Source organism: Xyrauchen texanus, chromosome 5 (genome assembly GCF_025860055.1).
Source record: "Xyrauchen texanus isolate HMW12.3.18 chromosome 5, RBS_HiC_50CHRs, whole genome shotgun sequence".
NCBI lineage: Eukaryota > Metazoa > Chordata > Actinopteri > Cypriniformes > Catostomidae > Xyrauchen > Xyrauchen texanus.
The window spans coordinates 48,000,510-48,025,021 of record NC_068280.1 but is presented as its reverse complement, the minus strand read 5'-3'; the positions used below and the strand labels follow the sequence as shown (position 1 = coordinate 48,025,021).

At 37.7% G+C, this 24,512-nt stretch overlaps 1 protein-coding gene across 2 annotated transcripts in view; it reads right to left on the bottom strand.

The window, feature by feature from the left end:
- The window catches only part of nrp2a (neuropilin 2a), a 108,072-nt gene extending 89,765 nt beyond the window's left edge, over window positions 1-18,307 (bottom strand). For both annotated transcript variants that reach the window (XM_052126537.1, XM_052126538.1), the window contains exons 1-2: window positions 17,613-18,307; window positions 4,150-4,327 (exon numbers count right to left, since the gene is read on the bottom strand). In XM_052126537.1, the coding sequence (XP_051982497.1) occupies window positions 4,150-4,327; window positions 17,613-17,685 (251 nt within the window). In that variant the 5' untranslated portion in view covers window positions 17,686-18,307. The remainder of the gene's footprint in view (window positions 1-4,149; window positions 4,328-17,612) is intronic.
- Between the last annotated feature and the right edge of the window lie 6,205 nt (window positions 18,308-24,512).

Genomic DNA, 24,512 nt, shown 5'->3' with positions numbered 1-24,512 from the left:
AAATTATATTGCTCACAAGTGATATACCTTGATTTTTCTTTAAAGCATCACTTTAAATGTCTCGTATTTCATCTCAAGCAGGCTCTTTACTGACACTTTTGTCACTTTGGCTAGCAAGTATGCTAACTTTTGATAAAAAACATTATTTGGGGCAAAATTGTTTAGGTTGATGGAAATGACACCACAAACATGGCCCTGTTTCCACCTCGTATTAATATGCATTTCAGGTGATCCGATGTGGTCAGCCTTAAATACAGGCCTAAAAGGGGTCTAAAACGTTTTGTGATCGGATCACAGAAACCACATACGAATGTGGCCAAGACACATTTGACCAGATCACATTTTAGGTGTAAACACTCATCCATCCTGTATGCGTCCCGCAGTAATGAAGCTCCACCCCTCACATGTCAATTAACCTCTGCGCTAAAATAAGAGTTTAAAATGTGCAGTTTAAGAGTGGCTTTAAAAGGAAATAACCATCCAATCTGAACATTTTAAAAAGCAGATTTATATACAGTACACAATCTTCTTGAAGAGCTTCAAGGATCTTCTCTAGGGGGTCTGATATCAACACAGATGACAAGCACGAACACCTGAAGCTCCTTTAATACAGGTAATCCACTAAAATAACAGATAATTCTGCTTGGCGTGTTGCGTTTGTGCTTAGATTAAATTTCAACTGCATCTGGGAGAAACAGAGTGCAGTTTTTCCCTCTATCCTTGTCTTTTCTGACTTTATTTTGCTTTATTATCGTGCCGAAACACACTGGCATAGTGATTGATGTATGTCATCATAAATGGTAAATGGTCTGCACTTATATAGCGCCTTTTTAAACTTAACGGTATTCAAAACGCTTCACACTGTGACTCATTCACCCATTCACACACATTCATACACCAATGGCAGCAGAGCTGCTATGTAAGGTGCTAGCCTGCCATTGGGAGCAACTTGGGGTTCAGTGTCTTGCCCAAGGACACTTCGGCATATGGAGTCGTGTGGGCCGGGATTCGAACCAACAACCCTGCGATTAGTGGCCGACCCACTCTACCACCTGAGACACAGCCGCCCCTGAAACAGGGAAAGTGCAACAGAATGACACTTTATGTCAGACTTCTAACTTGGAAACTTGTGCGGAAATCTTCAACTCCCATTTAGTCGAGATGCAGGTGTGTGTTACGTCACTTAGGGGAGGGAGGTTTACAGTCAGTGACAAACATTCACGTTTATTAAATAATACCCGTTAACAAGTCAAAGTTCTTATATTAAATGATAATAAAATGTGTTTAGCAAACTTTCCTTTGATTATCGTTATGATAGCATTGCAAAATTTAAAATAAGCTCCCTCTTTGACAGGTTTGTGTTTAGTTGTCAGGTAATTGTCACAGAATTTCAAATTATGTGAAAAGTCACATCATGCGTGTTCACCAATGATCATCGTTTTCATGATCGATCATTGCTGCCACGTCTGAGAACCCGAGTACTGGAGTAATCGTGCCCATCCCTAGTGTAAACAGCGATGTGTCTCACCTGATCACATGTGATCAGACCACCTGAGACGCATCTTAATACCAGGTGGAAACGCTTGAAACGAAAGTGAAGCAAAAGTGTCATAGAAGCAACACAAAATGGCGTGGTTGAACGCTATCATTTAGGTTTAGGTGTTGGTTTAGGGTAAGTATGTCTGTTTTGTTCACCTCTCATTTATCTTCAAGGACACTATTGGTTAGGTTTAGGTTACAATTTTAGGTTAGGCAGGTACATTTTACCCATTAAAATATCCATTTAATGTTCACCTTAAAAACCTTGTCTGATTACAACAACATTTCACCCAATTTTGGTTCCCATCGCTGGACGTTTCACTGTGAAACTGCAGCCAAATGTGCAATGAAGCATTTGCAAAAATGTTGCTATTGTCAGGAAAATGTCATGAGATCAGGCTGAAAGTTTTTAAATCAGTTTTAACGAGACCTTCATATGACAAAAATTTTTTTTTATTTGAAATCTGTTTATTTTCATAAAAATTAAACCCTTGGACATGAAATTAATTAAGCTGAAGAAACACCCATATATCCATCTCTATTAGAGAAAAACTTAAGGAAGCCCGGTATATTCATTTTGGGTTCACTTACATTTTACATTACATTTATGCATTTGGCAGACGCTTTTATCCAAAGCGATTTACAGTGCAATTATTACACAGACAATCCCCCGGAACAACCTGGAGTTAAGTGACTTGCTCAAGGACACAATGGTGGTGGCCATGGGGTTAGAACCTGCGACCTTCTGATTAACAGCCCTGTGCTTAAGCCACTATGCCACCACCACTCCTGTCCACTTGACGACAGTGCAAACTGTCTAAAGTCAGCATGCTAAAAACATAAAAACTAAATCTACATTTATAAGAAAAACTTTTGAGAAATCAAGATAAACTAGTCTCTTGTTGGACGACTCCATCGTGACCTATCCTCACAAAGAAAGGAAAGGATAAAGGAAATTAACTGGAATAAAGCATAAAATTAGGCACTAGTTCTGCAGAATGACAAACGCACAATTAATTTAGCTCCAATGGAGCATTCACAAACCCTATACTGTGTGTGGAATTGTTGATGAGGCGAAAGTGAAAGATAAGGGAAGAGGGTGTGAAAGAGGTAGACGTGGAATATGCTTAATTTATAGAATGGGACAGAAAGAAAGATGTGAGACAGGGAAAGGAAGCGGATGATGTGTGAGAAGCAGATATGTGGCATGGAATGGAGGGATTGAGTTTTAGGGAGAAAAGTCAAGTCTAGTCATTTTTTATTTGTATAGCGCTTTTCACAACACATCGTTTCAAAGCAGCTTTACAGAAAATCATGCTTTAACAGAAAATTAAACTGTAATATCTATAAAGTCTTGAGTCACCATTGTGTAGTTTGATCAAATATGATTGTAAATTGTGTATGAAAATAATGAAATTATTTAGTTAAATAATAATTGTATTTAGAACCCCAGTAAGCAAGCTGAAGGCGACTGTGGCAAGGAACACAAAACTCCATAAGATGTTGGTTAATGGAGAAAAGTAACCTTGGGGAAAACCAGGCTCACTGTGGGGGCCAGTTTCCCTCTTGCTAACATCATGAATATAATGTCCATACTGGACTTCAACTGCAGAAACAGAAGCTCCAGAAAAAGGGATCAAGAGAAGGCGACCCAGAGAGGAGAAGGGCACTGTCTAGGGTCAGCAACCTTTTTGACATAGAGTGGCATTTTTTATTTTCCTGGTCAATGACTGGGCCGACACATTTTGAATGTGACCATGGTTTAAGGAGGGTGTACCTGTATGCTGGGTTAGAAATCTCAAGGACTAATACTGGTGTTTTCCTTATTACATGACGTGTTGTTCTGAAAGCAAAAAGAAACAAATGAAACACGGAACGTCGGCTGTCATCCACTCAGCCTGTCGGAATCAAATCAGGCGTGTTTACTCGCACTATTAGCCAAAAGTGAAGCGTTGCCAGCTTGTGATGCACGAATGGCTTATACTGCAGTCTTGTCACATTTGAGTTTTTTGTTTAGCCTCCCATTCAGCTCATGAAAACATGCCGTGTAATCATGAGGAAGGATTACATCAAGATGTAGATTGTAATGCAGGTGCGGAATTTCATATGAATAAAATAGTCTACTCCTCTCTTACCGTTGCTGGCGTGCCAGTGATTACCCATTCTCATGCCAAAGCTGGCACGCATGCCATAGGTTGCCGACCCCTGGTCTAGGTGAAGAGTGGGAGAATGTTTAGGGAGAAGTTAAGAGAGATATAACAGGGTTCAGAGTGAGTCTAAAAGGCTTAAGCAGGGATGCCGTGCAGCTGTCACTGGGAAAGGGGGTCGTCAAGAAGGCTTTTTGTGGAACTCTTTCCCTCAGCTGTAAAATTAATTATGTTCACCCGTAGGCTCTCACTTCTCACAGCCTGACTTACATTACAATGAACCATAAATCAATTTCTTATACCTTATACCTTTTATGTAAGGCTGCACTGGCATAACCAGCAAAACTTTGGTCAACCAATGGCTATTGCTGGTGCATGAGCTAGACCAGCATAAAACCAGCATTAACCAGCCTGGACCAGAATGCTAGTCTTAGCTATTTTTTTCCTACTTCCAGCTTCTCACCTGCAATCCAGTCTTTCCAACTCAAAGTGGGGGTTGAAGTTTAGCACGATACGCTGTGAGGGTTCAGGTGCGCTAATCACCCATTGGCAGCTCTGATGGGGAGGGTATTCCAAAGGATAACCTGGTGAAGTAATGTAACCAGCTTCGCTAGCATCCAGGTGGCCTCCACATGTTTCACCTAAGACATACGGGGGGAGAAAGAAAGAGAATAACTTAGGTTATTAGACACATACTTAACGCTAATTTAACCAAGCAGAACAGCATGAAATCAAGGCAGATTAAATGCATAAATCACAAGTGCCAACCAAATCCCAGTGCAAGCACTGAAAAGCGAACAGGAATGCTTAACATGTTTTAAAGCACACAAAGGAACCTAGGAAAAAACAATGCTAAATTCATGTTATGTCAACATGAAATCCAAATTGATCCTGTGTATTTCCTAAATACTACACATTTCTGGTCTTACTGTGCATGTTTTACCAAAGAAAAACATTATTTGTCTTCCTAGGCTACGCCCACATTAATCCGGATACATTTGAAAATGGCGCTTTAGTTTTTGAAACGCTTTCCATCCACTTTGCTGTTGTCAAGCATTTTCCAAAAGTTGGTTGTCCACACTGACAATTATTAAAACTATTAAATCCCCTTAATGTGCATGAAAAAAATCGACGTTCCATGTACGGTCTGAAACACAATTTTACATCACCAGACAGCAATTCAGGGTTTTCCCATCACCTTCTAAGAAATGCAATGCGCAAATTGTACAATGTACAAAGTGTGTGTGTGTGTGTGTGTGTGTTTGTGTGTGTTCAGTGCTGGGCAGAATACTTGTGAATTGTAATCAGATACTGATTACAAATTCTATGACAACAAATTACATTTTTGGGGGTAATCTAATCTGATTACTTTTGGATTACCTCCAACCGAATTATATTTTATTTGATGTCACATACATTTGAGTAGGACAGCCTTGTATCATTTTAACATAAAAGTACAATAAGAAAATGTATTCCATTACAAACAAAAAGCGCCTCACTAAAAGAGCTCCTTATGATATTTTTTAAAAGTGCATTAAACAGTGCATGAATGATCATAAAATAAACATGCATGACAGTGCATGTTCAAAGTTTATAAGTCAAAACATTGAGACATCAAGTTAATATAACAGTAAGTGCATAAAACAACAGAAACATTAAAAATAAATAAAATCATAAAATGAACAAAAATGAATGACCATAAAATCAAAAGCAATGACGTTGCTAGGTATATCAGTGGTATGCTGATTTAGAATGAAAAATGCAAATGATTGAAAAAAGAGAATGATTATGGTGATCAATAAGTTATTAACAATTTACTGCAATTGCCTTCTTAATATATAATCGTGTAATCCATAAAAAGTAACTGTAGGCTGATTAAGATTTTTTTATGTAATCCAATTACAAGTACTTGATTTTTGTAATCTTATTACGTAATCTTGATTACATGTAATATTTTACTACCCAGCACTGTGTGTAACAAAACTGAGAAAAGTTTAGCTTTAAGGTTGCATGTATGACATTTGTAAGTGTAATAAATGTGTAAGTGTAATATTGTGGTTTAACGCTTTTACTTCCCTTAATCTAGCAATGTATCTCAGGGGATATGCACACTTCAAAATGTGCTAATTAAAAGTATGGACAACATATGACTTAATTTTTATCTTCCACATCTTAATATAATGTTCTCAATTAATTTAGCAGTTTTATTGTTTTTTTTTGTTGTTTTTTTACTGAAGACAATTAAGATTAATACAGTATAATTAATTATCACAAAGTCAGCATGTCCTGCATTATGGGCGGCCATGTTGGTTTTAGGTCAGGCTGACTTAACAATCACAGAAAGTTGAACCATGTCATGTGACCTAGAAACTCTTTCTCATGATCCCTATAAGAAACTAAAGTGTATGTATCTTGTGGTGCACATTGCCTGTTTTAGGGATAAGCAATGTAATCAAAGTGAATAGCAGCCACAGTAACACCTCCACAACATGGGCTGCCATCTTGATAGGCCTGGAAATATTTCCAGGTTTTCCATGATTTCGGGAATCCTATAAAACAATATCCCTGATGCCATTAAGGTGTAGATACTGTATTTGTACAGTATATAAACTTTTCAAATTGGACAATTAACAACACAACTTCCATATTTCCAATAACTGACATGTACTCCCAAGTTTTTCCACAATGCTAATGTAGATGTCTGCAAGCACATAACAATTTTTATATGATATCACACTGTCTCCAAGATATAAATTCTACCAAACCCATAACTCTGAGACTAAGACAGGAAGTGACACACAGGTCTCTTCTCTGGAGGTTTGAGGGTCATCCACAAAGCTGCACAGGGATCTAGTATAACAAAGCCCTTCTTCTACCACCCCACTCCCTGTGTTATCTTTACCAAACACACCTTCCACATGCTAACACTCATGCTAAACATTTTTCAGCCCACCATCACACATAGCAGCAATCATTCTGGTCATTATTATTCTAAATGGAGCTAAGATTAGGAGACAAATATACTTTGAGGCATTTCACCATGACAACTGTATCGAGAGGGGAATTTTAACCACTTCCTTGCCAGGCTAACAACTAGCATCAGTGAGGAATTGGAGGACATCGGTACTATTGACAAACCTACAAAAGAACATGACTACTTGTGAAACAAACTTATAAGAAGACAAGCCTGAAGATTATATTTTCTGTACGATAAGGTAAAAGGTTTACAACAACAAAATCTGAGGTGAGTGGAACACGTCTATGTTTAGCAGGCTACATCACAGCGCACATCCAAAATTGTGGGTTCAGAGGAAAATGGGGGTTTGATTGACAGTTCTGGGTCTGATGTTGGCTTCCACAAATACATAGATAAACACGGCTGTCAAGCTAGCATTTGGAAAACTCCTCCTCTCTTTAAATGATCAAACATCAAAACTACTTCACCCTTGGCCTACATCTGGTAAAAGCCCCTTGCATCTGAACAGTTTTAGCATCTGTTTCATTGTGAATAACGAATTGCAAATCTGTTCTTTGATCTTATTCAAGCTATTTTAAATTCCAAAGCTGAAGTATATAATTATTGGATGGTAAAATAATTTCTCCCATCATAGTAACATGACAACTAATAAGCTGGTTAGGTTTAGGTTTGGTTTTGGCGTTGATCTTGGGTAAAACCGTAATAGCATTGCTCACTACTTTTCTCAACAGGAGTGAAAGTCGTACAAGCCAACTCAAACGATTAGACAGGGTTGCTTTCTCCTATCCCAGCTTAATATGCTATAAGCAAGTCACTGGGTGGTTGATTTTCCTAAAAAGAAAAAGTGTAAACACTGACACTATTAAAACATTGCTCTATTTGTGAGTTGAACTGAATTGAGTTGAGTTCTACGAGTTGAATGAGCCAAATTGCTACTTCGTTTGGCAACTTTAAACAACCTACAACAAGTCTACAACGGACATAAGAGCAGTAATGCAATGCAAAACTACACCACTCCTGTTATAATCATTGGTCTTCACCAGATGTTTTCATCTGTGACAAGTTTGCAGAATATGCTATAATTTTCAGCTTAGTGTCAGATTAAATAAATAATGCAGCGGATATACCATGGCATAAATGGTATAGCAGAATTTCTACACATTTCTGCCATTGCATGATATACACTCACTGAGGACTTTACCACTTTAACACTATGGTCCTTTATAAAGTGCCTGACACGGTCTTTCACAGATGCTATTCTGCTCACTACAATTGTAGAGAATGGTTATCCAAGTTACCGTAGCCATTCTTTCAGCTCGAACCAGTCTGGCCATTCTCTGTTGACCTCTCTCATCAACAAGGTATTTCCGTCCGCAGAACTGTCGCTCACTGGAATTTTTTGTTTTTGGCACCATTCTGAGTAAATTCTAGAGACTGTTGTGCATGAAAATCCCAGGAGATCCGCAGTTACAGAAATTCTGAAATCAGCCCGTCTGGCACAACAACCATACCATGGTTGAAATCACTGAGATTCCCTATTCTGATGGTTGACATTAACTGAAGCTCCTGACCCGTATCTGCACTGCTGCATGAACAAGTAGGTGTACAGGTGTTGCTGAAAAAGTGCTCAGTGAGTGTACACAGTCATAACACCCAGCCCTAGATTAAGCGTCTTGAAAGAAATAAGGATGGCGAATAACTCAAGGATGGCGATGCAGCAGGGAGAATACAATCAAAATGAGGCACGGTGATAACCTTAATGTTTTATCACAAAAAGTCTTAAAGACCTCAAATGCACATCCCTAGAACTCTCAATATCTATCTATCGGCAAAATAAATTTCATAGAACTTGTGAAATTGCCCTACAAAGCAAGCTTCAGGGCATCCTAAATCCCAGTCAAATATCTTCAGCACTACGCATCGGCGAGGTGAAAAAGCTTGAGACAAGGAGCTGAGTATCGCCTGAAGCTATAACTCCCATACATGCTGATGTGCTAGTCATAAGAGCGAGAAATAAAGGGTGTTAAGAGGACTGGGGGTTCTTTCAAGTGTTGACATTTCCACCGCTATTATGTCTTTTTAAAAGGAACACTTAGAATATGGTGGCATTTAAGGCAACAACCGAATAACCCTTTTCAACTAAATCCTCTGGAGAGGGAAAGCAAACAAATAACATACTGTACACAAGTCTGGGGAATATATGGAATTTTCACAATATAGTATAGGCCTATTTGTGATACTTCTAATGGACTCTATATTTGACTTTAAGGGGAATTCACTAAAAATGAACTGCAACCGGTAAAATAATTGCCATATGCTAGGTTACAGTGCTTTTCTCCATCATTTGATTAATTTCTACTGCCTTAATTGATACAAAAAGTACACAAACAATTATTTTAAATAAAATTTTGTTAACTGCCTGCTTCAGGCAGTAACAATGCTATGTTTATTGCACTGGGCAAATGGTAGAGTTTTGTTTTAAAAGGTGCAATCTATAATGAGCCTTATTTACATTTATAGGTGGCACGGTAAGTGTTTGTAATATTTGGATAACCTTGAGGGTTCATGAACATGAACATCTACTGTATGTTTGCAGTATGTTTACTGAGAACTTCTGCAGTTAGTCCAGGATGGACTTCAAAGACATTAGTCATTAATTTTACAGTTCATAAAAAAATCGTAATTTTTTTAAACACTGGACTTTAACACTTACTTAGTTTACTTATGTTAAACCATGACCTGCACTGCACTGCACACAAATAACTAATACTGGCATTATATTCAGAGTTTTGTGTTCCTTGCCACAGTCTTCTTCAGCTTGCTCACAGGGGTTCTAAATACAATTCATTATTTAATTTGTATATGCGATTTACAATCATATTTAATCTAATTGAATATAGATATTACAGGTTTCATTTTCTGTTAATGCATAATTTCCTTTAAAGCTGCTTTGAAACGATGTGTTGTGAAAAGCGTTATACAACTAAAAATGACGTGAATCGTAAAAGCGAATCCCATTTAAGCCATTTCAGAGCAAATAAGGTACATAAATGCTGATATACCAAAATATAGAAATATAGCTATATCACCCAGTCCCTAATATAGACTCACAAAGACCGTCAAACCCATCCCCTACTACACATTATTGATGTATTCCTCCTACCATGAATTCCTCACCTCATCTCCCCATTATTACCCAATATATTACAGGAACACAAAAGGAGGAACAGATATCAATCATTTTACCTTTTCTTTACAGTCTGCATTTGTTCTCAGGCTGTGTCTCTCTATTGTGTTTTCATGGCAGGGGTGGTTTCAGGGAAACGGGTCTTGAGGATAAATCCATGAGGGGGGATTTTGCATGCTATGCACTTTTTTTTAGACAGATCTGTTCTTTCATGTTAGGAGACAGGAGGGGAGAGGGGCTTCAGACAGTAAGAGAAATCAGACATGGGATGTTTGCTAGAATGAACAAAGAACCACAAATATAAGGTTGTGTTAAAGGTCACCCACATAATGAAAGGGAATGAGAATTGTCACAAAATGACTGAATAAAACGTAATAAAATAGTCCATACAACTCATACACAATATTCCAAGTCTTATGGAGCCCTTGCATCCCATTCAAGGTTCCTCATATTCGAAATTGATGTGGTGTGATATGTTACACCAAACAACGGGGAGCCATTGGCAGATCATTGACATCACACCTGGTATTCTTCAAAATGTCTAATTCTGTGTTCAATGGAAGAATGACTCATCCTACTGAGCCCCTAAGGTTTATTTCTGAAATAATTTGCATTCTCTCGCAATAGTTTTGCATTCCCTTGCAATACGCAATAATTATGAAGTATCACTCTAGTAAAACTGCAGTAGTCATGCCTGTAGTAACCATGTTTTAGTTTTTTAGTTTTATTATGGTTTTTATTACTATAGATTTGTTTTACATGTTTTATTATTATGTTACTACCAACATCATGATTGAAATGAGATTACTTTAGTAAAAACTATCGCGAGGGAGCGCAAACCTTATTGTGAGGTATTGGAAAGTATCAAGAGGGAGCGAAACCTTATTGTGAGGTATTGGAAAGTATCAAGAGGGAGTGCAAAACTTATTGTGAGGTATTGGAAAGTATCAAGAGGGAGTGCAAAACTTATTGTGAGGTATTGGAAAGTATCAAGAGGGAGTGCAAAACTTATTGTGATGTATTGGAAACCATCGCGAGGGAGGACAAAACGTATTGTGTGGTATTGGAAACTATCGCGAGGGAGCACAAAACTCATTGTGAGGTATTGGAAACTATCGCGAGGGAGCACAAAACTTATTGTGAGGTATTGGAAACCATCGCGAGGGAGCACAAAACTTATTGTGAGGTATTGGAAACCATCGCGAGGGAGCACAAAATTCATTGTGAGGTATTGGAAACTATCGCGAAGGAGCACAAAATTCATTGTGAGGTATTGGAAACTATCGCGAGGGAGGGCAAAACTTATTGTGAGGTATTGTAAACTATCGCGAGGGAGCGCAAAACTTATTGTGAGGTATTGGAAACTATCGCGAGGGAGCACAAAATTCATTGTGAGGTATTGGAAACTATCGCGAGGGAGCACAAAATTCATTGTGAGGTATTGGAAACTATCGCGAGGGAGGGCAAAACTTATTGTGAGGTATTGGAAACTATCGCGAGGGAGCACAAAATTCATTGTGAGGTATTGGAAACTATCGCGAGGGAGGGCAAAACTTATTGTGAGGTATTGGAAACTATCGCGAGGGAGAAAAAAACGTATTGTGAGGTATTGGAAACTATCGCGAGGGAGCACAAAATTCATTGTGAGGTATTGGAAACTATCGCAAGGGAGAAAAAAACGTATTGTGAAGTATTGGAAACTATTGCGAGGGAGCGCAAAACTTATTGCATGACATTGAAAAACTGTTGAGAATTTTTATTTTTGGGGGAACTATTTATTTAATGTCAAGCTTTATTTGATGTATTTATTGGACAAAAAGAGCCCATTTAAGAGTAAAAAAACGAGAGAGGACCATAAATGAGCAGCTCCCTAAATACAAATTGCAGTGTGCACGTACAGGTATATGTTTTATGTATGTGCACCCCAGTTTGTGTTACCCTGTTGGTTTTATTTTCTATTAACAGAATCATGACTGTGCTGAGCTGTCACTGTGGCGATACGTTGCACCCGTGTAGAGAGGCCATGATATATCTCTATCGTTCTCTCCCTGTGTTTCTCTTTATTCTTCCATTTGCACCTTAATTAAAAAGTGCCGTCACCCGTGGTGAGAAAATCAGCGCTCATCCATTCATCCATACCAAGCCAAAGCTCTCCCTTTTTTCTTTCACTCTTTCTCTCTCTCTTTTGCAGCTCTCAACTCTCTCAGATTGGCCAGCAAAGCTCTCATAAAAGCCTGGACTGACCAGAGTTTCCAATTCTGTTCATTGTGGCTGTCACCTATTTCCTCTACCTCACCAAACCTTTTTATATTCTACTCAAGCTACTAAACTGCTCAAACAGCATTGTTGGAGTATCATATAGCATAAAGCCACGAGAGGCTGTACATTACAGTGATTTTACTACAGTTGAGGGATGTTGTTACGTGAGCCTTATCTCATAAAACGTATGTGACCGCGGCAACATTTTTGCAGAATGATATTACGTAGTTCCCAAAAATATCGTGGCAGTTCTGAGGGTTTTTAAAGTGTTTGCTCTATCGAGTTTTAAATTGCCAAACCTACCTTCTTACCCTAAACCTCAAAACTTATCCTAACCGATATTGTCAGAAAAAGTAAATGTGATACGTTAAAAAGTTTGTAGTTGTTTTGTAGTGCTTCTACGAAACTTTTGGCTTATATGTCGACTTGCATGCTCTTCAGGACTCGTTCCCCTGTCCTTAACATTGCATTGAGCTTATATACTTACATCATTTGAGCTACTGCACAAGTTTTGATCATGCATGAACAGGTTTGTAGACTTGCACAGTCATGCACTACTATATAGTACTATAGAACACTAGTGTTTTAAAGTCACATGATAGCATTGTGTGAGGAACAAGGCAAAAAGTGTGTTTCCATTGTACAAGGCACAAAGAACAAGGCACAAAGATCTTCCATTGTACTCTTGATTTTTGAGAATGAGAAATTAAAGTAATTGTTGTTGTAGCACCTCTAGGGTTTATTTCACCATGAAACTGCTGCTGTGCATACAACATGCCATGTAAATATCATTATGCACAAATGTATGTATTGAAACGGAATCTATGATACTAGGTTGTATTAGGCACAATGCAAAGTGTAGACATAAATAAGACACCAAAGTTCAATAAATAATTGCATTAATAATAATTACAATAAACAAATCTCCCATCAAATATTATAGTTCATTAGCATAACTATAAATATTTATGGTTATCAAGCTAAATAAAGAAGAAAAACTTATAATTAATATTTTCATAATACCTTTATTCTGACAAGACTGATCTTACTATAAATTCGGCAACAGTAGGTCGAAAGTTCTTCAGTAGAAATCGGTCTGTGCTTACTGAAATTCAAACCACTGCCCCCAGTGGAGGAAGCTGGAAGTGTTGTTGAATGTATGTGCACATGTAAGCTCTAGTTTCTGGGTGACTAGGTAATTGCCTCTGAAATGATGAAAAAACACCTTATATAGGATGGCGCTTATCAGTAATTCGCGAGAATGGGGTAGACTTTAGGGTACATGAACATTCGGAAGCAACATGTCGATTTGTGATCGTGTTCATTCTGAAATGATCCAAAATATCATTCTATGATTGCCACACTAATATAGAATTCAACCAATGTGTAGTCACAAATGCAACATGTTGTCACTTCGAACGTGGCTTGTCCAATCCGATTTTGAAGCTGGGACTATCAGCGTTAAAGTATAATGGACTTAATTTAGCAATTCCTGATGAATCTTTAATTGTTCATCATTATTTTTATAGTTATCTTTCACCTAAAGTTCTATTGTGCCCTAATTTATAAACATTAATCTTTCATACTGTCTATCTTCAGATGTGAACACACATACATACGCACAACACACACAGACACACTTGTTCCAGTAAAAGCTCAAAATGACTTAAAGTAGGAGGGGCCATTTCAATTATTTATGCTAGACATATCTTTTTATTTCCCCCTCAATTCAAGCAATCCAGGAGATTCTCAGCACCCACCACCTCCACTGTGACCGAGCCGGTCGTGGATTCCTGGCCCCAAATGCAAATTTCTGACCTTCTTTTCTGTCAGCTTCTGCATAGATTAGCGCTGCTTCTATCGACAAACCCCAGGAAAAAAAAGGATGAAACGGCATACACAACCATTTGGGGGTGATGAAGATAAAAGGCAGATGTGTGTACGTGTGTGTGGGTCTTATTGTGTATTTGCAGGAATGCAGGGGAGAACAAAGTGTTATGTTTGCTCACATCAAGTATTCATATGTCTCGTTATCATTTAATCAGGTGTGTAAACTTAAATAATGGGTTTGTGTTGCATTTGTTTTGCAGTCGATGCCGCTTTGGCGAGAGAGCGTTCCAAAAGTACCTGCGAGAAGACTGCATCGTGTGATTTTAGGCTGTTGTCCAAATGGTTTTTTGAACACCCTTGACCTTGAAACTGCGCCATGGTTGTCTTCATAGGCTACAGTATTGCCAGTTAAATCTGTTTACATAAATTGCTTCCCAAAAGAATAATATGAAGTATAAAAATATTTTATGTAAACAATTTTCAAAATGTAGTTTTGGAAAATTGTAAAACATTTATATTGTGAACTCTGTGATATGGAGATTGTTCTAGACTAGACCGATGCAATTTATGATCTGCTCAAAACCAACTGTTTTTGGATGGAAGTTTGTATGTGTCAAGAGCAATAATGCAAAAATGGGGGAAAGTATAGTGAGTTATCAAGTTGAAATATGCAAAACGTCAGACCACATGCAGAGTCTTAAGCAGTTTTTAACTTTCCAACATGTGTTTGGGAGTGTTACTATAGACAATATACACTCACTGAGCACTTTATTAGGAACTCTATGGTCCTAATAAAGTGTCCGACATGGTCTTCTGCTATTGTTGACCATCCGCCACAAGGTTCAACGTTCTGAGATGCTATTCTGCTCAATACAATTGTTTGATAATTTATTGATCATTTTCATATAAATCATCATATTACAGACATTTTGGCCTAGCAATGTCATTGCTGTTAATTTCAGGTACATTACTGTTTGTTCAATGTTTGTATTGTTTTATGCACTTAATATGTTTAAAAAAAAAAAAAAAAAAAAATATATATATATATATATATATTTCTTACTACCTCAACAATGGTGTGCAGCTTGAACACACGTTGAACTAAACTGCTTCAAAGGATCTAGTGGATGCCATCTCTATGGGTCCTGCCCGCAGGGTACACAATAGTTCAGAGAATGGAGTACATTTTCTACCTCTTTGTACTTTAATGTTAAAAGGATTATCCTACCAAAATGCATGTGACATAAAATAAAATAGAATTAGGATGGAAGTAATCCAAAGGTAATTGGATCCGATAACCCCAAAAATGTAATCTGTGAGATTACATTACCGATTGCATTTTTTGTCATGTAATTTGTAATCAGTACCTGATTACAATTCATAAGTAATCTGCCCGGCACTGTCAACGAGGTGTTTTCCGTCCGCAGAACTGCCGCTCAGTGGATGTTTTTTTAGTTTTTGGCACAATTCAGAGTAAACTCTAGAGACTGTTGTGCATGAAAATCCCAAAAGATCAGCAGTTACATAAAATGAATGGGGCCAATTTTTGGAGGGTTTGAAGGCAGATATGTGAAGTTCAAAATTTTATAAAAGCACTTACATGAATTCTTCTGTTAAACATGTTATATTATTTGAGATGTTTAAATCGTCGTTTTTATTGCCATTTTGGGGTTTTATGGTCTACAGCGTTACATCGTTGTGGCAACGAAATTGTAAAATTGGATAGAACGTTACACAGATAGAGTTAATAAGTGATTTTGTCACACTAAAATCATGTTAACACTCATATTGTTTATGTCTTGTGGCTGTGCTTTTGAAACAGTGAGCATTTGAACGTTTACAGATTCGGATTGGCCCCATTCATTGTAAGTGCCTCAATGAAACCCACATTTTTACTTTTTTAAATGAAAAGGAGGGGCAAATTTAACGTAATTTTTGTGGTAATCAACATTATCCCATAAAAGCTGTCGATTGAGCTTAACTTGAATTTAACCTCACAACAGACTTTGCCTGAGTCGCTGTCTTGCAGCATTTATGCTTTGTCTCTTGACACCTATACAAACTTTCAACGTGTGTGAAGGTTTTCATTTATCCAGGTAATGGCTGAATTTATTTGCAGCTGCACTTTTCCATTATTTGAAGACCTTTCACCACTAATTCAAGTGACTTCATCACTTTTTTCTCAACCTGTTGACCTAAAACTGCAGGTGCTGCTGCACTGTAAATAGATCTTTCTGCTATGCAAGGAATAGCTGGCTTGGATGAACACTTCAGACTTTTCAGCACCATTAGTCAAATGAACTCCATTTATATTTGCCATTTATGCATTCATTTGCATTAGGGTGTTTTATGATATTTATTTCATTTTTATAATGTGAACTCTGAACTATGCTCGAGCTGGGAATCAGTTTTCCACGAAAAAATAAAATAAAATAAAATAATAAAATAACCGAAAAACAAACCGGATTCAGAACGAGGCCAAACTGAATGGAAGATTGTATATGTCCAAGAAAATTACTGACTGATTAAAGATAAATATGTCCCGAAGAGTGTCCTTCACTGCTTACAGGAAGCCTGTTAAGTTTATGTGTCTGATTGATGGTTATTATCATATGTACGTGTTCACAAGGTTTTACGTTGGTACAAGTGCCTCGTTGTAGAAACAGACATGCTAGCGCGTCAAAAACACGTTTCATAGAATAGACTAACAAAAACAAAAAAAAAACAAAAAAGAGGGCAACTAGTTGGGTCTTTGTTGAAGAACCGTGTAAATATGGTAATATTTTAGTCGGCTACTTTCAGTGTACTCTGATATTGACGGATACTGTACCGTTACTGTACATAAACCCATGAACAAACGCAAAGTGGAGACTATGTGTTGTTTTCATTCTTGCTAGCACACTCAAACATAAAAAATAAAAGATGATAGTAATAAACTTATGTTGCACAAGAACACATTTTTGCTGTTAAGGACTCTTGAGTTGCCGATGTTTCTTTGGAGATTAAAAAGTTGTTTAAATGACATTATACAGTAGCCTGTATTTATTCCGATCAGTAGGCTATATTGTTTGTTGGATTCATTAATTGTCGAGAAAAAAAAAAAAGTTCTCAAAAAGCAACATAATGTTTTTTATTCTATCTGGAACCTTTATTTTTAAGAGTGGTTTATATTACCCCAGTATAAGCCCAAGTTAACTTTCTTGGTCAAGTTTTGCATATTCAATCACATAACAACAGAACTGGCCTTATTAGTCTCAGCAAAGCACTCGCATGTCAATATAGCTCTCTCTCTCTCTTTTTTCTTTTTTTTTTTTTTTGTAAATTGGACTGATATCTGCAAACAGTCCGTTTACAGCAGTCCTACGGGGCTCAAATAAAGTGTTTGTCATCTGCTTCTGTGACAATCCGCTAATAGATAGAAACCTGCTCTTTTCGCCCAAAAATTTAATAAATAAAAAATATGATAATACTAATACTATCACTACTACTACTACTAATACTAATAATCAGAACCGCTTTTAAAGACCAGCTTCTGGTTTGTCTGGTTGTTACAGAAGAAACACTGGTACCTATACTTTGCCAGGAGAGAAATCTGTTTGCCATTTGCGGATAGCCTCACTGGATGGGAATTTAGACCCACAGACACTGTTATAAAACTAAAAGAATAACTTACCGTCCTCTGCGCTGACTTGAAGAACAAAGCACAAGATAAATGCAATTCCACAGTGAGATAGTAAGAAATCCATCTTTCCGAAATGCCGAAATGTGCTGTCTTGGAAGCAGCGACCCGAGTTCAACTAGTGATCGTCCTTCAGGGTACAAATACGAATAATTCAGACTGAGAAAAACAAACAAAATAACCACTTTTTCTCTTTACAATGCACAGATTTCCAGATTCAGTTGTATTGAAACTGAGCCCATTGCGCGCAGCATTTGCCAACTGTGCATATGATCTATTTCAGATACGCATAAAAAGTCTTGCTTTGTGATAAAAAGCCTGTCTTTCTCAGATGAACTTGGATAAGAGGTTTTAATAAACCGGTTGGAGCGTATTCCGTTATAAAGCCGTCAATGATTTGCGTGCGTTTTGCGCTCCATTGCCTTATTGCTCTCCGATGGGTTGATACGGGTTTCCGCAGGGATTTCTCCCCTAATCTTACGTTTTAAACACGCTGTCCTCCAAGTTTATGTGCTATGTTGTCTTCTTGCTTTTATAAAACATTAAACCATACTCTGGAGGTACCAAGTTTTGTCCAAACTGCCAGACAGGTGTGGAGTCGGTGTTGCGCACAGAAGCGTGTTGTAGCGCACTGAGCGTCTCGGTTGTGTCCTCGCGCAGAGATGGGGCAGCGCGTGTGGATGTGATCGAAAGCGTGAGTGTGTGTGTGTGTGTGTGTGTGTGTGTGTGTGAGAGAGAGAGAGAGAGAGAGAGAGAGAGAGAGAGAGAGAGAGAGAGAGAGTATGTGTGTAATAGCATTTCGGAGCGGCGAAGCTATCGCATTACACTGAGCTTTCTTGGCCCGCCTCCTCTCACTCACTGATTAGAGAGCAGCTCTCCGTCTCTCTCTCTCTTTCTCCCACACACAGCGATTTTCAGCGAATCGGTTCGCTCAAACGATTCGTTTCAATGAAATGGTTCAAAAAGCGATTCGGTAATCGCAAGTGATCACAGAAGTTATTTGAAGCGTTCTTTGGTAAATGTGATTAAAAAACACAACGATGATCACATTTTTTTTTTTTTTTTACATGTATTTCAAGGGCGTAGGTTTGGTTCCAAAGTTGGTAGGGACATTGCAAGGAGGATAATATTACAAATGCTGGTTTTAAGGAAATGCAAGAATGTTAGTCTGGTAATACAGGCAAAAGAGCATTATTTTCTCATATAACACATCTTATTTGAGCATTTCTCTGGCTTACCTTCTTGAAGAAAAAACAGGTTTAGAACTGACCACTATAGGGCTGCATAATATTAAGGCAAGAATACTATATGTAAATGTGTAAAAACTATGTAAAATATATGTAGTCATCACAAATGACTGTGACTGGTGCATTCTGAACACCGTTTATGCGCTGCTTCCGAATAATGAAACTGAGAAACTTTAATATTAAAATGAAAATAAAAACATAGTATAAAGTTAAAGTATTTTTATGAGGTAAAATTGCCTAAATGTTGGTTGGGAAACTTCAGATTTTCTGAAAGTTGGTAGGGACATGTCCCTATCATCCATACCTAAATTTACGCCTATTGTAGTAAAAGTGATGATCAGAATAGGCTAAATGATTCTTCCGCCAAGTAATATGGTTAATTAACCTGTAGAGTATGGCGGGGGTATTGGCATTTTATAATGACTTCGAACGCGGCTAATCGAATCAGAATTAAGAGTCAGATCTTTCTATTTTTTAATTGCTATTTTTTCATGTTCTCTCTCAGAATCACGTGATTTACACCCCTCGCTAATCGGTTCAACAGAATCATGTAAATAATAGTTTTTAAATGAATGATTTGTTCGGGAATCAGACATCGCTATTCTCTCAATTGAACTTCCATTTCAGTTTAAAAGTATTCTACTTCATTGGCATGATTGTGATTATGTACAATATTGCCAAAGCATTAATACACATAACAGATAATGACAAGAAAAGAATAGTAGGCCTAATAATAAAATGGTTAATAACAATAAAAATACAATGAAAATATTCTCTCTCTAAAATAGAATTAAAAGCATTGAGTGGTCCGGTTTGAAAAAGTAGAATATTTAGTGATTTATGTGATTTATGACCGCTTCGAGATTCGGTTCAAAAGAATCATTTAAAAAATCGTTTCAAATGAATGGTTTGTTTGGGATTCAGACTCACTCTCGCTCTCTTGTATACCTCGTTGGTTGGCAGAAACACACATTCAAAGCTTCAGTGCATGTTATTTTTGGATTTGGACTGGCCTTCATCTCTAGCAATGATGAATAGCCTGAAATGCAATTAACTTCACATGACATGATGAAACTATGATAAATTGTAGCCTACAAAAGCAAGTTCACCTTCTAAGAAGGTTTCTTATACAATATAAATGCAAAGGTTATGGGATAGTAGGCTATTGTTTACGTGCATAGCAATGGGCATCATCATATGAGGCAATGTGGGCAATGCACAATTATATGAGGCAATGTGTGGCAATGTGCGATTCATGTTCTGTCACACCAAAGAAACTGAAGTCACTGCATGATTTGTCCTGTAGGGGGACAGACCTGAACACAGCGCCCTAATAGCGTGGGTCGTCAAGGGCATGTGAGAATGGCCAAAACTGCCGACCTTCGCAACAGTTGGACTATATTAATGTGTAGATGATGAATTAACACCTCACGGTTTCTCATTTTAAACAATCACATCTGGTTAGACTGTAAAATAAAAAACCAAAATGTATTTTTCTTTACATTATGCTACTCAGGCACATTCGTTACAAGTTGTTGAAATGTTCCACATTAAAGCTGCAAAACACAATTGTCCCAAAAAGTATTCAGGTGAATCTCATGACACTTGTCAAGATTGTATTGTATTTCACCAATCAAATAGAGAAGTCAATTTTATAAAAAATAATAATAAAAAAATATATATATTATAATAATTTTATAACATTATTACTATCATATATATATATATATATATATATATATATATATATATATATATATATATATATATATATATATATATATATACATACAAATACACACACTGGCAGCCAAAAGTTTAGAATAATTTTGCTGTTTCGGAAGGAAATTGGTACTTTAATTCACTAAAGTGGCATTCAACTGATCACAAAGTATAGTCAGGACATTACTGATGTAAAAAAAATCTAGACAGGCCCTTTTTCCAGCAGTCATCACTCCAACACCTTATCCTTGAGTAATCATGCTAAATTGCTAATTTGATACTAGAAAATCACTTGCCAAACACAGTTGAAAGATATTTGTTACGTTAAATTAAGCTTAACATTGTCTTTGTGTTTGTTTTTGAGTTGCCACAGTATGCGATAGACTAGCATGTCTTAAGGTCAATAATAGGACAAAAATGGCAAAAAAGAAACCGCTTTCTCGAGAAACTCGTCAGTCAATCATTGTTTTGAGGAATGAAGGCTATACAATGCTTGAAATTGCCAAAAAACTGAAGATTTCGTACAAAGGTGTACACTACAGTCTTCAAAGACAAAGGACAACTGGCTCTAACAAGGACAGAAAGAGATGTGGAAGGTCAGATGTACAACTAAACAAGAGGATAAGTACATCAGAGTCTCTAGTTTGAGAAATAGACTCCTCACATGTCCTCCGCTGACAGCTTCATTGAATTCTACCTGCTCAACACCAGTTTCATGTACAACAGTAAAGAGAAGACTCAGGGGTGCAGCCTTATGGGAAAAAGCCACTTTTGAAACTCAAAAATCAAAAAGAAAAGGTTAGAGTGGGCAAAGAATCAGACATTGGAAACAGATAATTGGACAAGTGTGTTATGGATCTTAACCCCTTTGAGCTTTTGTGGGATCAGTTGGAATTGGATCTAAGACTGTAAGGTCTGTGGATGATGCTGTCTATATGGGACTGTATTATATCCTGCAACACCTCAACAGACCTGGAACTTATGCAAGGATCCTATTTGTAAATTTCAGTTCAGCCTTCAATACCATCATGCCTGATCTTCTCTCAGCCAAACTGGCCCAGCTCTCTGTGCCCACCCCAATCTGTCGATGGATCACCAGCTTTCTGACAGATAGGCAGCAGCTAGTGTGACTGGGGAAACTCACATCCGGGACCCTCACTATCAGCACTGGTGCTCCTCAGGGATGCGTTCTCTCTCCACTGCTCTTCTCCCTGTACACGAATGACTGCATGGCAAAAGACCCCACTGTCAAGCTCCTGAAGTTTGCAGACGACATCACAGTCATCAGCCTTATCTGTGACAGTGACGAGTGCATACAGATGAGAGGTTTATCAGCTGGCTGTCTGAACAACCTTGAGCTGAACATGCTCAAAACAATTGAGATGGAAGTGGACATCAGGAGAAATCCCACCGCCCCCATTCATTCATTCATTCATTCATTCATTCATTCATTCATTCATTCATTCATTCAGGTTCCAGAGCTCTACCATCTCTCAGGACCTGAAGTGGGACACCCACATAGACTCCATTGTGAAGAGAGGTTGTATTTCCTTCACCAACTGAGGGAATTCAACCTGCCACAGGAGCTGCTGACACAGTTCTACTCTGCTGTCATTGAGCCTGTCCTGTGTACATCTATAACTGTCTGGTTTGGTTCAGCAACCAAATCAAACAGAAGGAAACAACAACGGACAGTCAGGACTGCTAAGAGGATTATTGGTGACCCCCTGCCCACCCTCCAAGAACTGTACATCTGCAGAGTGAAGAAGGGTGCAGGTAGTATCGCTCTGGACCTCACATACCCTGCCCACTCCCTCTTTGAAATGTTGCCCTCTGAGCGGTGGTACAGAGCACTGAGCGCCAGGGCATCCAGGCACAAGAACAGTTTTTACCCTCAGGCCATTTTCCTCATGAACAATTAAACTGCCTCAGGACCCCCCATAGTGCAATAATGTAAATAAACATCTAATGTACATATGTAAACATATTTAATTCAATAACTGTACATGCCCATTGTGGAATTTACACATTTGGACACTTAAACCACAATTTAAAATGGCTGAATATCTGCAATAGATAACAAAAAATAATGCAAGACCTTTACTCAGAATTAACTTTAGTTTTGGGGGGCAGTTGTTTTTTAGTGGTGTCCTTGCAGAGCAACCAGGCGTAATTCACCACATTAACTATGGACAAGTTACGTTTGACAACCAGGAAGTGTCCAAATAAATGTTGTCTTCAACATTCAACAGTTTATACTGGGTTTTATTTTCTGTTTTTTGTTTTTAAACAATGGCATTTACAGATTTTTAAAGGGGCAGTTCACCTAAAAATCATTTACTCATCATCCCATCCCAGATATGTATGACATTCTTTCTTCTGCACAAACAGAAACAAAGATTTTTAGAAGAATATCTCAGCTCTGTTGGTCCATTAAATTCAAGTGAATGGTGGTCAGAACTTTGAAGCTCCAAAAATCACATAAAGGCAGCATAAAAGTAAAATGTATATCTTTAGAAGCAATATCATGGGTGTGGGTGAGAAACAGAACAAAATGTAAGTTGTTTTAAGTCGTTTTTTTTTTTTACTTTAAAATCTACTTTCAAAAGCCTTCCTATGTGCGTTCACAAGAGGACCGTGTTCTTCTTTGGTTTTTGTTCCTTCGTGCATATTGCCACCTACTGTGCAGGGAGGAGAAATTAAAAAGGGAGGGATGAAGGAAAGGAAAGGAAATTAATACAGAAATTGTATTTGCACAACAGCCCAGAAGGTGGCGACATGTACGAAGAATGTGAATCGGCAAAAAACTTAAGAAGAAGACCTCTCATGGTTTTGCTAAGGAGGGCTGGTCAAAGGGGAGATTTATAGTAAAAAAAGGACTTAAATATTGATCTGTTTCTCACGCACACATATCATATCACTACAGAAGATATCGATTTAATGACAGGAGTTGTATGGTTTTATGTTACCTTTATGTACTTTTTGGAACTTTTTGGAACCCTGTTGCCTTTCATTTAATGGATCAACAGAGCTGAGATATTTTTCTAAAAATCTATGTGTTCAGATGAAGAAAGAAAATCAGACAAATCGGGGATGGCATGAGTGTGAATAAATAATGAGAGAAATTTCCTTTTAGGGCGAACTATTCCTTTAATTGTGACTGAAGTTTACGTATACATTTTGTGTACTCTGTACCATATGTGTGCCTTTTTAAAGAGGTCTAAAGCTGATTGTAATAGGCAGAACACAGTTTTCTAAATATTAAAACTAAATTTAAGAGAATTTAAGGTGTTTCACAGTACGTTAGCACAGACTAGACGAGAGCGGTCCTGAGTCAGGGCTGAAATTTCATATGTTTCTGGACCGGCCACAGAACAGATCCCACCCAACCTAACCCAAGCTGCTCTACAATCAAAAGCTCTAACTAGAGACACAGAGGTTTTTTTAATGACACAGCAGAGTTATGCTCTACCCAAAATACTTCACAGAAAACTGTTTTTGGAATGGCGTTCGAACCATGAATTTACAGTAGTCAAGGGAAAGGGCCAATGTTGGAAAAGTGTTTAACAACATTCCTTTCAGTACTGAAGATTCATATTTTTGTTAGTTTTTCTTAGATTTTACACAAATATCCAGTCTCAAACACATTTTCGTTAATGTTACGAACATGCATTGCTAGTGGTGCTTTTTCAGGCTATTTTACTATTGTCTTTCTATTATTGTTAGTGATGCAACGATATATTGGCTGCCAATATTTATCAGCCAATTATTGGCCAAATGATTTGCGTGATATGAGCACGAAGCGATCATCTGTGTTACGCAAGTGCTTTCGGGTCCTTGAATAATGTATTACGTGCGAGTAAGGGCAGCCGGTGGACTTTCTGGTGCCCACCTAGGGAGTTGGTGCCCTACACAGACTGTGTAG